The 15,088-nt window shown below is 34.5% G+C and overlaps 1 protein-coding gene across 8 annotated transcripts in view; it reads right to left on the bottom strand.

The window, feature by feature from the left end:
• PGR (progesterone receptor) overlaps positions 1 to 15,088 on the bottom strand; it is a 126,813-nt gene that overhangs the window by 50,775 nt on the left and 60,950 nt on the right. For 7 of the 8 annotated variants that reach the window (XM_016134012.2, XM_016134014.2, XM_016134013.2 and 4 more), the window contains 2 exons: positions 7,427 to 7,571; positions 5,749 to 5,879 (listed from right to left, as the gene is read on the bottom strand). In XM_016134012.2, coding sequence (XP_015989498.2) covers positions 5,749 to 5,879; positions 7,427 to 7,571 — 276 coding nt within the window. The remainder of the gene's footprint in view (positions 1 to 5,748; positions 5,880 to 7,426; positions 7,572 to 15,088) is intronic. The other variant, XM_016134017.2, reaches the window with a different exon arrangement.

The following is a 15,088-nucleotide window of genomic DNA, read 5'->3' as shown; positions in this document are numbered from 1 at the left end:
CTTAGAATTTGCTTAAAAGAGCAGCTGACAGTATTCTACAATTTTGTCTCAAATCCTTGGTTTGATTTAGTTTACATCTGCATGTATGTTATATTCTTTCCTTTTAACAAATACTTGGATCTCTCAGTCAAGTCTTCTATGGAAGAAAAAGGCGTGCTGTAATGTCATAGGGTTCTCTAATCATAAATTCCTAACTAGGCAGATCATGATTGGCAGTCACACCAGGGCCCTGGTGTAGAACTTCCTTAGTGAAAGGTTTTTAAGCAAGCCCTATCCATTGTTCTTGTGTATCTAGGTTAACACACCTTTGAAATGCCAGAAGTAATCCTCTTTTCCAGAGCTCTGGAAAGTGTAACCACTCTCAAGAGAGCACATAGTCTTGTTAACTATCTGGTAATCCTTCAAGCCCTGCCTTGCTTTCTTCCACCTTTCTGTAATCTTCCTTACCTTCTCTCCTTAATTCCAATGCATAAAATAAACTTAAACTGTCATTCTGAGCATTTGAGGTTTGCTTCCTGACAATTGTTATCTGTTTGGCTCAAAAAAGCTCATATAATTTTCTATAAGTTTAGAGATTTCTTTCGTTGACACTTCACATAAATCTCAAGTATTTCTCATTAAGAATTCCTGGATAATTTTTTGTCGTTGTAATTTTAACATTGCTTCATTAAATTTTCTCTTTCCTGGTGATATAGGAGAAAATTATTGATATTTGAATATTTCTCTTATATCCAGCCACTTGGATATATAATTTTTTCATTTCTATTTTAATCCTAACAATTTTTGGTTGATTATCTTTTGTTTTCTCTGTATACAACAGTATTGTATTCAAATATTTTCATTTCCATTTTCCCTATATAGTCACGTGCAGCATTATTATGTTTCAGTCAACAACAGAGGGCATATATAATGGTGGTCTCATAAGATTATAATGGATCTGAGAAATTCCTATCAGCTAGTAATATCATAGTACAACACATCATACAAATATTTACTATTATGTTAACAGTTGCCTACAATATTTAATACAGTAACATGCTGTACAGGTTTGTAGCCCAGGAACCATAGGGGAACAGAATCTGTCACCCAAAATATGTCTATTTAGCATAAGGATTATTTTAGGCTGGTTAATTTCAAGAAACAGCAGACATGGGAGAAACTCTAGAAAAAACCAGAGAAGTTATTTTTTGTAAAAGACATTTACATTTGTAAAGGACAGCTCCATTTGTGAGAGTCTCCTGCTCATTGCCAGGAAGAAGAGGATGACCTTATCTCTCTAGAAACTCTTATCAGTGCAGAAGATAGAATCTTAAATCTGCGGGAACAACCTTAACTACTGCTCCTGAACTTCCCTTAACTGACTCTCTCAGTCCATCTGTTGTCTGCAGCTGAAGATGGTATTTAAGGTGGTGGCTTCAGCAGTTTTGGCAAGTTATTCAGTTTTCCTAGGTCCCTCCCATCTATACAGGAGGTATAGGTATGTGTTAGGTCTAGGAGGGCCCTATCACCACCCTACAATGTGAGAACTAGACTCCTCCTCCCTTACCTTTGTGTGGGAACTGGACCTTGCTTCCAAGTTGGCAATATTGCATGCTCACCTCTCATTTTCTCCCTTCCCTGCCAATTTACCCACCCAAAATATTCCCATTGAAAAAGCCCGCCCCAAGTCCCCTCGCATTTGAGGCTGATGCCATCCTCAACTTCTTAGCCCGGCTGTCACTCTGCTACAATAAACCTTGCTTATCTTTGCAGGATTTGTGCATTCCTCTTTGGCATTGTGCATTCCTCTTTTTGGGGAACCTAACAGTATGCATATTATTAAACTTGTTTTTCTCAATTGAATCTGTCTTTTATTATAAGGATGTTTCAGCCAAGAACCAAGAAGGATAGAGGGAAAATTATTTCCTCCACTATGGAGCAGTAGGCTATATCCCATATAGCCTAGGTGTATAGCAAGCCATGCCACCTAGGTTTGTGTAAGTGAATGCTCTGTGATGTGCACACAATGATGAAATCACCCAGTGTCCTCAAGTGGCTCATGACTGTAGTTATAGCTCTTATTTCTGCTTCTTGAGTCAGAACTTCCAGAACGATATAAAATGATAATAATGACAATAATGATGACAAACATCCCTATTTTTTTTTGCTGATTTTTAATGGGAATGGCTCATTCCAATTATGATGGTAACTAGTAATTTAGATATTTATCTCTGAAATCTTTAATCTAGATCCTAGACACAACTTCCTATTCTTACGGCTAATTCTCTTCTTTTCACTGTATTGTTAATTTACCTACAACTTTTTTCTCAAATCTTTTATGTTCTTCTTTTGTCACTTATCTGAGATGCCCTGGTTGATTTCTTTGGTGATTCCTTCTTTCACGTATTTTACTATTCTTTGTAGACTGCCAACAATTTGAGTATTAGAATTCCTTGACTGATTTTCCATATGTTTTGTTTTCTGCTCTACTTTTGAGATGTTTTCCAACTTTGCCTTCCAATGCCTCTGACTTTTAAATTCTGCCTTCGTATATACATGTGTATATATTTTTTAGTTTCCAAAGGCTCCTTCCTTTTTATGTGTTATTTTTTTTTCATTATCCAGTTCTTATTTATTGATATAATATGTTCTGTCTTTCTAAGGAGTGATACATTTTTTTTTCCCGATGTTTCCATCTCCCTATATGGTCTCTTGTTTCCTCCTTTTTTTTTTTTTTTTTTTTTTTTCTGTTTTATCTTTGTCTTTGATGTCAAAAGTTTCCCTCGGATGCGTTGGTTTATTTATATTCATTAGTGAAAAACTAAAAATGACAGTTATATTTGAATGGGTAGTGCATTTGAATGGGTAGTGCTTACTGACTATAAGCTTTAGTGCAGGGCAATCTGGTTAAGCCATTTCAAAGAGAAACTCCTTCAATTAGTATATGCAGTTCTTTTTCTTTCTGTCTAAATGGATTCTACAGAGAAGAATCTTTCATTCACCTTATTTGGATGACAACATTCTTGGAGACAGATGGGAGAAGTATGGTCAAGGGCAGCATCTCAATATTTCGTATATAATCTTAATCTGTTTTCACCATAGAAACTCTTACCCTTAATACCTGCATTTCACCAATACAGCTCATCCTGTTATATCCCCTTCAGGGAATAAATTTGTAATCTTTGAGTTGGCGAGAAACAATTACATAGTTGGGTGATACTTGGAAACAGACTTTCAACATTATTTCCTGTTTTTAACTCTACCTTCACTCTCCTTTCAAAAATCACCAACTTCAGGGCATACCAGAGGTACAGTGATGCAGATAAAGGTGCTTCTTAGAGTTTCTTATTTCTGGCTTAGAACTCAGCCTTCTGATGAATTCATTCTGTTTGCTGATTTACAGAATTTTATTGCTACTGATGCCTCTCTCATTCTTTTCATTTTATTTCTTTTTTTTTTTTTTTTAAATCCTGTTACTAATATTTTGGTATAGTTTTAGAGGGGTCAATAATAAAACTGTGTGTTTAACATGCCACATTTCCCTAGAGAGCTATATTTTAATTTTTAATGGCAAATAAGTGGTTTAAATTCTTATGTATCAAATCATCAAGCTTTTCCTTTGCCACTTTTTTATTGCATTTATTTTTTAAAAGATATTCCTTGTTTGAGATTTAAAAATCATTTATATTACTTTTAGTTTGTTTTTAATGATATAAGTGTTCACATTTAACTCAATTATCTGGTATTTATTTTAGAATACAATTTGAGCTAAATATCCAAAATGGGTTTTTCCAAAATGTATTTTTTCAACAATGTTTGTTCTACTCATTGATTTATGATGTTTCCATTACAGTATATAAAGTTCTAATATATACCAGTCAGCCTTGACTAATAATTCAGTGTATCTATTCTCTCACACAATTAATTATTTTAGCTTTCTAATTCCCTCTCCTGTCCTCCAATTTTTGTAATGCTTATCTATTTATTCCTTTCCTTCCCAGTGTTCTAGTGATGGTGAAGCATGTATCAAGATATAGATTCCATTTGCCTGGGACCCTGAGTGAAGACAATGAGCGGAGCCCTTCCCGTTGATCTGCATTAGACATGTAATGGGAAGAATATATTTATTTATTTATTTATTTGCTGTTGTTGTTGTTTTTAAGCTACTGGTATTTTGGGATTGCTTGGTCCCCAGCATAATATAGTTTATTCGTAAATAGAAAATTATGTTATTGATAACTAATTTGGGAGCAGCAGTCCCCAACCTTTTTGGCACCAAGGACCAGTCCTCCTATGAAAATCTAATGCCTGATGATCTGAGGTGGAGCTGAGGAGGTGATGCTAGTGCTGGGGAGCGGCTGCAAATACAGATGAAGCTTTGCTGGCTTGCCCGCTGCTTACTTCCTGGTGTGCGACCAGGTTCCTAACAGGCCACAGACTGGTCTGTGACCTGGGGGTTGGGGACCCCTGATCTATGACATAACTGCTATAGGATTTATTACTGTCAAGAAAGGAGTTAACTTCTGTAATACTAAAGTTATGCCATTTGACTCTTTTGGCCAGTCTCATATCAATACCGTTAGACCACTTTATGCTACTTCATCAAAGTAGGCTCAAGGTCTTTGCTCCAAATGTGATTTTCAAGGGAGGAAATAGGGCTATGGATCCTTAGATCCATATTTGTCCATCTTTGTATAAATTTCACCAGGAAAACTTTTTTTTTAAGGGTTTAGCTTTTCTACCTTTTCTCCTGATGTGTTACCCCTACTTCTGCCATTTGATATTTGTGCTGTTAGAAAGAAGTTCCTGCAAAGATACTGCTGAGGAAGACTCTAGGCTTTCCTTCTACCTAAGGTCTTAGCTCCCTGATGTTCTTTTTCAGATCACTATGAATGAAGGATGGATCAAGTCAGATAATCAAGGGCTGAGCTTACTTGTGCATGGAAAGGGCACAGAAAAGGGTAAAAGGTAAAAGCAGTTTTAAACATTTTACCACCCAGACCCTTGTGAATTCACCGAAGGCAGAGGTACATGTGTTCTTTGCGTATGAGAAAAAGAGTGAAATTAAATGCCCCTACCGTCTAGTGACCAATGCTGTTTCATAATATACTATTTTCTTTTCTTCTTTTGAATATCCATTTAAAGTGCAGTCTCTCTTGCAGTTTAGATAGGCCATGGAATGTGGGTAGAAGTGACACATGGCACTTCCAGGTTTCCCCTCCAAACTTTTTCTCAGTGTTCATCTTCTAGCCACATCCAGTGAAAGAGTCCAAGTTGCTAGGAATGGGTGGAGTTCCTGCATAAAAGGAGTCTGGGTTTTCCTGCTAACCCACTGGACTATGACTGTGAATGATAAACCATTATTGTGTTATGCTGCTGATCTTTGTAGTTATTTGTTATAATAGTTAGCCTATCCTGACTTAGAGAATAGTTCCAGACATAATTGTGTAGTTTATATAGTAAATCTTTCTTGGTGTGGGGGAAATACAGTTTATATTTATGCAATATTAGTTAGTTCATAATAACCTAAATGTGTGAACATGAAAAAAGTCAATCATGTTTTATCTAAAAACAGAATTGGCTGAATTGATGATATGTGTTTGTACAACCTGAGAAATATAATTAATGTCTGTGACAGTATATTGTTTCTTATTTGCAGTTACAAAGATTCTTACTTCGTGTATAACCCTATGATAATATAGTTGAGAGTTTCCTAATGAATCAAAAATTAAGAAAGTAAATATCTAATATGAAATTACTTGTACTCACTTGTATTAAGAAGTACCAATACTTTCATACAGAGAAACTCTTCTTGGCTAATTTGGAGCTTCACAAACTCCTTTGAGATCTGCCACATGGTAAGGCATAATGAATAGAATGATGATTCCTTCATCCGCTGTCTTGTACCACACACAATACACACAAGAAAAAACAACAGGAAAACACACACACACACACACACACACACGCACACACACACACAGACAGTATCTTAGTCAGTTTATTTAATCTCTCAGAGAATATAAAATTTAGTAATTATTTATTATTGAAGATGACTTTTTATAAAGAAACTCAATGTTTGGAATTTTAAACATCTAAATTTTTTCACAATATTGAATTTTTGAGGGCAAGAAATTTTGTTAGAAAATCATATTAAAAATACATTGACCAAGATTAATTTCTCACTTTTATGGTCACAGTTTAAAAACCTAAACCAAGAAAGGAGAACTTAGTTTTAAGGGTAGAAAATGTGGAGAAGAACACTCAGGTTATGATTTGTTTACTGATGAATTTTTTTTCTGTGAAAAATATTTAATTTTGTGTGTAGCCAGTATGTGAATGGATTAAATTCACAGAAACTGAAGTATAGAATAATTCAGCCTATTCAATTCATAGCATTCACTGTGGAATAGTTACACTGTGAACTAGTCTTGGGAAAATGTATGGTGATATAGAAAAAAGAGAACATTTGGAAGCACTAAATAATTGACAAAGTCAAACACCAATTCTGCAGGTTGAGGAAATTTTTTAAAGGTATTTTCTCAACCACGTGCTGTTTTGTAATATCTACATTAATTAGTCAAATGAGGCTTATAGCAACAATGAAAACCAGATTTTGACTCAGAAGAGCCAAAATTAATCCAGTCACTCAGATTCTTTGGCAAATTATGCAAAACTTCTGAGCTTCAATATTCTCAGCTGTAAAATGAAGGATGTGATTCCTTACTAATTTCAAGGGATTGTAAAATAAAATGGATTAAAATACATAAAAGTTACCTGTAAATTATAAAGATTTATATAAGTGTAAGTTAATGTTATATAATTTTGAGTCAGCATTCACCATCAGAATAGTATAGATATTTCCATGAAAAGATTCTTATTTAAATGTTATAGAAAATTAATTACAGTAATTTAATTACTATATTTATCTTTTTATTTAATAATTGAAATATTTATCTTTTATAAATTGAAATAGTTATCTTTCAATTTAAAATAGTCCCAGTATGGTTTTTCCTCTAAAGAGAAATACTGTCTTTATCTTTTGAAGATAAGTCAGTACTTTTAAGCAAAATTATTTCTAATTTACTTCATTATCCTCATTAGTACCAAGGTATGAAATTTTAATTTGATAAAATAAACATTTAATTTTGTCTAAGTATATTTCTTGATATATTTTTGAAGTTTAAAAAAATGAATTTTAGACAACTACTGTATACTGAAACAAAAGGAAAAATCTTCAAATATCAATTACTGATAAAATGATATAATTTTATTAGCATCATCATATCAAGCTATATCCTGAGGTAATTCTGAGAAACCTTTCAGAAAAATTCTATTATTTAGAACCCTAAATGTATGATTACCTACATTTGCAATGTAATATTTAAGATTATTGTACTTTTACACTAATGAAAATAAGAACAAGAAAGATCAAGTTAGTACTTACTCGTTTAGTATTAGATCAGGTGCAAAATATAGCATCTGCCCACTGACATGTTTATAGGATCTCCATCCTAGTCCAAACACCATTAAGCTCATCCAAGAATATTGGATGAGAGTTATTTGGTCATCAATATGTAAGTTTCGAAAACCTACAAATTAAAAAATAAAATGATCACAAAAATCACTTGCATTAAAAATGTTGAAAATATATGAAATTTGAAAAATATGTAAGTAGGGTAATATCATATTTACAATTTCAACACATTTACAGTCAAAATCAAGAAATATTAATAAATAGGTCCTGAGAAATTAAAAGGAGCACCAACTTTGAAAGTCATTAAAGTTAGTTACTATGATTTAGCATTCCTGGGAATTCACTAATTGAATCGATTATCCATCACTCACTCATGCAACATTCATTTATTGAGAGCCATTTGTGTACTGGTCACATGTTACAATACTGGGGTTACAAAAATGGATAAGACACAATCTTTGCCTTTAAGAGAATCTCAGAACAAGAGAAACAAACACATAAGTGCAATGAAAGAGAAGGTTAAGAGGGAGGACACCAGGAAATTGGAATATCAGAAAAAACGCCCTAAAATAAAAATAGATAATGCCCAAGTAGAATATAATCAGTTTGTTGAGGAATCTCAATTCTTTGAGATTTAAACATAAACTAGTTTTATTTTTGTGAAACCACTGCTTTTAATTTTGCTATATCTAACTTTTCTTTAACATCCCTTATGTGTTGAGAAGATCCCATAGTTTTCTGGTCACTATTGTCTTTTTGAAACAATCCAGTCTTATTTTAAACTCCCAGGTGGCTTAAAGAGGTTTAGAGACTCTGTGTGTGTGTGTGTGTGTGTGTGTGTGTGTGTGTGTGCGCGCGCGCACATGCATGCGTGCACTCTAGTCTTTCATACCATGCCTCTTTTAGCTCTTTCTCTGGTACTGGTGGCAGAGGGAAGATAATGGAAAGGGCAAATGTGTCATGACATAAATGGTCAAAGTCTTCACTCCATTTCTTTCCAATTCTCTTTTTGCCTATTTGGGGTGGGAGGATCACCAACTCAGTACTGATGAACTTAAAGGAGAGAAACAAAGAGGTAAATTTGGAAGTGAATATTATGAATAGTCTTTATGTATATTAAGGAATAATAAACGGGAATAGTCTTATGTATATTGTGGACGGCCCTCGGTAGCCATGTGGAAGATGATTTCCAGAGAATAAGTCTGGATTTAGGGAGAGAATTCGGGAACTATTGCCAAAGACCGAGTGAGAGATGATAAATACCCAAAATGATTCAAAGGGTAGGAGTAGAGAGATCAGAGTGCATCAAAAAAATATTTAAAGAGTAAAATCAAAGAAATTTGGTAATTGATTATGTGTAGGTAATAGGACGAAGTTGTCCAATAGATCTTTCATTATTTTAATTGAATGATGGATGATGGTAACAGCATTAATGAAATAAAATAAAGGAGGCTAGAGAGAAGATAGTAAGTTTTAGACATGTTTGATAGTGACCTCTGGAATAGCTAGATTATAGTTGGATATATGAATTAGAAGTGTAGAGAAATAGCTGGCCTGGAAATATAAATTTGGAAATTACTTATATTTGAGTATAGCTGAAACAATAAGAGTAGATGAAATATTTTATTATTGTACGGAGAAAAACAAATGTTTTGGAACATCAATCACTTTCCATAAAGCTGTTTAATAACATCTATTCCCCCCAATAATCTATTGAAGTCCACTTATCAATGACCAATTTCAAAGTAAAATCAAAGCAAACTTAATTTCTTAGATCTCAAGAGCAAAAGACATTTATTTCCTGATTCTTGGAATCATCTCAAAGTAGGTAGCAGAAAAGGTTATCTTCTCTCCTTACATTCCGGATAGTCCCATCTTTATGTGAAGAGTATAAATATATATTTGTCAAATATATGTGTCATACATATATATATGTTATTAGAGATATGTAACAAATAATTACTTTGTATATATATGAAAAACGGCAGTCTCAGAAAAATTAGGTTCAATTAATCAGATGTATTAAAACATTAACAGATTGTTCACTATCGTCTCCAGGAATATATTCTTTCATTCTCTGTACCTTTCTTAGTCAACATTATAACTTTATAAAGAAAGTATTTTATGCTATTAAATATCTATATTTAATATGACTATGCTATATTTTTTGCTCTAGGCCTTTGTTATATGATAATTTCTGTGTAGTTTTTAATAATTGACAAAGTTATATAAGTTAATCTATTATTTTTTAAAAAACAGATTTGGTTTATATTTACATATTTACATTTACTTTACCCTTTTTTAAGTTTGCTTTGCATTCTGGAGTTATTAAAAGCTAGAAGAAACATTTTTATATAAAAGCAAATCTTACTGAAATATCTGAAAGTGTATGAAATTACCAATATTTGTAGCAGAAAGTGTACTCTTTCCATTTAACAGAATATAGTGCAACTAAGAAAACAGCTTTATTTACCTCACTTTTTAGAGAGATTATTTGTGATAGATGTACAATGGTAAATTGACTTGAACATGCCTTGTCCAGAAGTGCAATTTTTCTCTCATTAACTGTAATATTATTCATTAGTTCATAAACAAAGATGAGAACACTGAAATCAAATTCCCATTGATGATAATGATCACCTAGGTAAACTTAGTACATTTGAGATGATCAAAATGAAAACCTTCACATAGGTAGTGATGGATAATCCCTAATTATGTTTAATAGGTTGTAAAGAAAAGTGCCCCCTTCTTTTATGTGACTTTACCTGATGATTTCTGACAAAAGCTGTCCAATCTTTACTGCTAAAAAAAAAAAAAAAAATTAAAAGAATACAGTAAAACATAGCCTGAATGTCCTTCTAGGTTCTCTTATCTTCCAGAGTTCTGATAAAATATATGGGTTTTGCTTTTGTAGAAATTGTTGTGTACTAAAACAGTAAATTTACAGCAAAGGCAGAGTATTTAAATACCTCAGCACCTTCTGATGCAAAATGTGAACTTTGAAGAGCATAAAAGAGCTTCAGCACAATAAATGTAATCACCAATATATATCTGATGACTTATTAAGAACAGGGACTTGATATTTAATGGTCTAAGGCAGCATAGTTCTCTTCTTATTAATGCCATAATTTACATTTCTATAATCTTTAAGCACCTATTTGGGATGAAGCATTATGATTGCAACTAGGTATAAAGATTATAAAAACGCTGTTTCTGTTTCTGTCTTTAAACACTTGTTGTCTGGTGATGAAGACAGAAAAATAGAACCTCATTATAACTTACAGTAATAGTAGTATCACCAACAAAGGCAAGGGTGATGCAAGAGAGCTAGGAGACTTTGACTACTTCTGGGAAGGCTCAGGGAAATCTTACAAGGGGAAGTAACAAGTGATTAGAGTCCTGAAGGCAAGTTAAAGACCAGCCAAGGGAAGATGTAGGAGAAGTGAGGGTCCTCCACATAGGGAGAACAATACGGGCAAAAGAAAGCAGGAAACTGAACAAAAGCATTGTGGGAACTGAATCTTAGACTTATTTGAAGAGGAAAAGAGAGAGAATGTTGCAAATTCAAGGGCCAGATCACAGATGGGTCTTGGATGTTAAGGCTAAGAATTTTTTATTTTGTTCTGTAAAAGGTATAATTATAATTATTTTAGAAAGATGATTTTGGAGATAGAATATTGTTTGGGGTAGTGTGAAACTGTGGTATTAGGCTCAGTTGGGGAAGGAGCGACTACAGGAGAAATCTAGGAAAAAATTATGAGGACCTAAACTAATCAGGGTAGTAGCAGTGAATGCATAATGAATCACATTTAATAAGTAGAGATGACAGAATTTGATAATTGGTCAGGAGGTGAAGGAAAAAATACCCAAAATTCTGTCTGAGGTGCTATTTCAAGATACAGAAAAAGAGTTTAGGTTTATGGAATAGAAGGTCATGTGGACATTCATTCAGATAGAAATATATATTAAGCAATTGAAATACATGATCCAGTAAGTTCAGTAGAGGGTCTTGATTGGTGCTTTGTATTTAGGAGTCATCAGAATAATATACTGGTTGTTGAAGACAAGGCTATGAATGAGTTCATCCAGACTATATAGAGTGAAGAAATACTGGAGTACAAGATGGAACCCAGAAAATGCCATATTTATGGTATGAGTGGAAGAACGAATCTACAAAGGAAAGAGAAAATGTGTAAATTGAGAGAAACAAATCTACCTGAAAGGAAAATAATGAATGCCAAAGGAAGAGTTTTAGCAAGAAATGGTTACTTTGTCATGGCCCCAGAGGCATGTGAAATGTGATAAGGACTTAAAGTATTCATTTGGTTTGGCAAGTAAATAATTTTCTTGACATCAGCAAAAATAATTTCACTGGAATAGAATGTTCAAAAAATCATTTTTGAAAGTCTTCATAATGACTTACTAAAGCCTAATTCTACTCCTAATAGGCTAATCTCATTTCTTTTCCATCACATTTTTGGGGGGCAGAAATTTGATTTATTCATTTTATGGGAAAGAAAAAATCTTTGGTCACATATGTAATGGCTGTCACTGACTTCAAAGACATTTTGGCATGCTTCAAAGGCAGAAAATGAAGCCAAGGATTGTTTCAGTCTTCTGATACTGATGATTGAAATTTGTCTAGCTAACTGACCAAATAGTAAGGTATTTATTCAAAATGTTTAAATATGTCAAAACATTGGCCTAACTAGATTTTTTTCACCAAATAATCAAAACAAAATTTATCAAAGGGAAATATTTTCTTCAAACCAATCCATCATGTCAGTTCTGCTACAAGGTACTGATTATATGGGATGAAGATTGTTTTAAGGTGAAATTGGATTGAGAATGAGTACTTACTAATTTCCAAAGCCCTGACTTGCAAGACTCTGCTTGATCGGTCCATAACTTATGGACTATAAGTCTAATTTACTATAAGTCATTTTTTAATACTTGGGTAATGAAACCTCCAGGAGGCCAGTACTTATTGTAGTTGTGTTTGAGAAACCATATGTACAAATGTATTAGTGTTAGGTATTTTTTTGGGAATAATGCATTAGATTAGCATAAGGATGGTTTTCAATTTTTCATCGTGGCCACACTATTTCTTCTATCTGGAATGCTTTCTCTTCTTATCATGATTTTTCAAAGTTTAATTTCTCTTTCAAGGTGCAGTTTAACTGACACCTTGCCTCTGAAGCCTTCTCTAGTCCCTGAAGCCAAAGGTGTTCTTCTGTCCCACGTATATCTGTATCTTATGTTACTTTCGCTATAGTTGTTTGGGAATCTTACATATTTCGTTGATTGAAAGTTCCTTAACAGCATATCTTGTTTAATTTTTAAATTTTGCAAATGTATGTTGCTTCAAACTCCAAATAAAAATATCAAACATGGAAGTTACAGTTATAGCTAAAAATGAATATAAAATCGTTCATATATTAATACAATATGTCAGATGCAATGTATCCTAAGAGGTCACTTGTAAATGTGCTGTCATGAGGCTAAAGTATGTTCCAAGTCTCCTTTAAACTGTGACAAGAGAAAAAGTCTACAGTCCTAAATTAAATTACAGCAGGTCAGAGAGAAAGAGACAAGAGTAATTAACCAGTTAGTATCTGTGGGCCAACTAACCAAAGCCTGCTTACATTCCTGAATGTATGTTGAAACTTTGAATAACCTTCCAGGTGGCTGTTTAAAAAGTATTGGACCATCAGACTCCATCTCATTCTATTTAAACAATAAACTTTTAGGATTGTTGTACATAACCAATCAGAATAGTGAATATCTCTTCTTTACAGACTGTACCTATCTTAGCACTGTCCCTGCTTCACCTTTTTCCGCTTCCCCCACCTCCCTTATCTATAGCCAATGTAAATTCTTTTAAAACAACTTACATCTTCCTTCCCCAAAACATAAGGTATCAAAGAGAACATCAATTCCAGGATGATAGACATGTCGTCTTCTCTATTCTGCCCTGCTGCTGCTGGTTAGACTTTATGCCCCTAGACCTGGTCCTTTTCTGTCTAGCTTTGGCTCAATAAACCTTTTCTTTTAGGAATGTTTTCAGATGTGATTTTTTTTTCTTTAAAAGAGTCAAATATATTTATGAGATACAATATGTCAGATAAACTATAATTATGTAATAGATTCAAGATAATAGAAGACCATAGACAAAAAAAAAAAAAAAATGAAATCCTGACCTGGCAACAAGAATCTTCTCAGGGACCTGCAGATATATACCCTGGGACCGTCATGCATGGTTATCATTCTAAATCTGATATCAATCTGACTTTCCGAATACATTTCTTACTGTGAAAGAATGATCTGATCTTCCAACATGTTTTCCTAGCAGTATCTTTCTTCTGTACTCTAAATAAGCAAACTGACATCCTGGTGTATGAGTAAGATTCATTTTACAAAAGTCTATCTTTCACAGAGGATCCATATGTGAGTGAATGGAGATTCAAGCAGAGTCAAGATAGTGGAGCAGTTAAAGTCTGAACTTACTTTCTCCCAGGAGCACATTAAAATTACAACTGAATTATAGAACAAACATCACTAAGAACCACCTAAAGACTAGCTAAACACAATTCCTATGACTAAAGATATAAAGAAGCCACATTGAGATGTGTAGGTGGGGTGGAGACTTGGTCCAAACAGATCCTATACCCATGGTGTGACAATTAATAAATAGGAGGGATAGCTCAGCTACGGAGGTTCCCCTGAGGAGCGAGGGGTTCCCGTAACATCTGGATTTGCAAAACAGCCAGGATTCTGTCTGAGAAAAACAAAAGGTTATGGAAGATTGAGATGTAGTTATAAAGAGTTCAGGCAGTCACTCACTTGTTCCAAGTTCCAACCTGGGCAGCAGCTCAAGAAGCACCTGGGTCATACAGGGAGAAATTAAATTGACTAACTTTAAGGTAAGGGCCAGAGGGGCATAATCAGGGGAACCATCACAGGAGACAGCACTGGCAGGTTATTATTGTTCTTTTGTTGACCTCTCTTCCCATCCAGCTGGCTCTGTGGAGGCAGGTGCATAATCTGTCACTGTCCATTAACCTAGCTAACATCATTTGGCCAACTATGGTGCTCCCTGAATCCCTGCCCTACTCAACCTGCTTGCACGCTTGGAGCCTCTTCCAATGACTGTAGATCCTCCACAAGAACATTAGCTCTTGCTCCAGAAATTCTCAAAAAGGTCTGTAAAGCCCACACAAGTAGCAATCAGCCTCAGATAGCACTACAGATTCTCCCAAAGGCCTGTAAACATCACACAAGTGGTGACTGACCTCGACTTGCATTGTTGCTTCCACCTAGTGGCTCTGAGCTAGGCACAAGCAGCGGCCAGTCTCGGCTTGCAAAGTAGACCCAAAAAATTAGCTCAAAGTTCAGCACAAGTGGTACCTAGCCTTGACTTGCATCATGGCCCCCATCAAGCAGCCCCAAACTTGGCAAAAGCAGCAGCTGAGCTCAGCCCACCCAGAAGCCAGCTTCAGACTGCACCAGTGCCCCACCCAAGCAACTTCACAAATGACACACCTGAACAGTGGCCTTGGCTGGCACCAGAGCCCTGCTAAAGTGACTCCCAATCCCTGAAGTCAGTACCCACGAAACAGCTCATCTACTATA

Source organism: Rousettus aegyptiacus, unplaced genomic scaffold, assembly GCF_014176215.1.
Source record: "Rousettus aegyptiacus isolate mRouAeg1 unplaced genomic scaffold, mRouAeg1.p scaffold_m13_p_5, whole genome shotgun sequence".
NCBI classification, from domain to species: Eukaryota; Metazoa; Chordata; class Mammalia; order Chiroptera; family Pteropodidae; genus Rousettus; species Rousettus aegyptiacus.
This window is presented reverse-complemented; position numbering and strand designations above follow the sequence as displayed.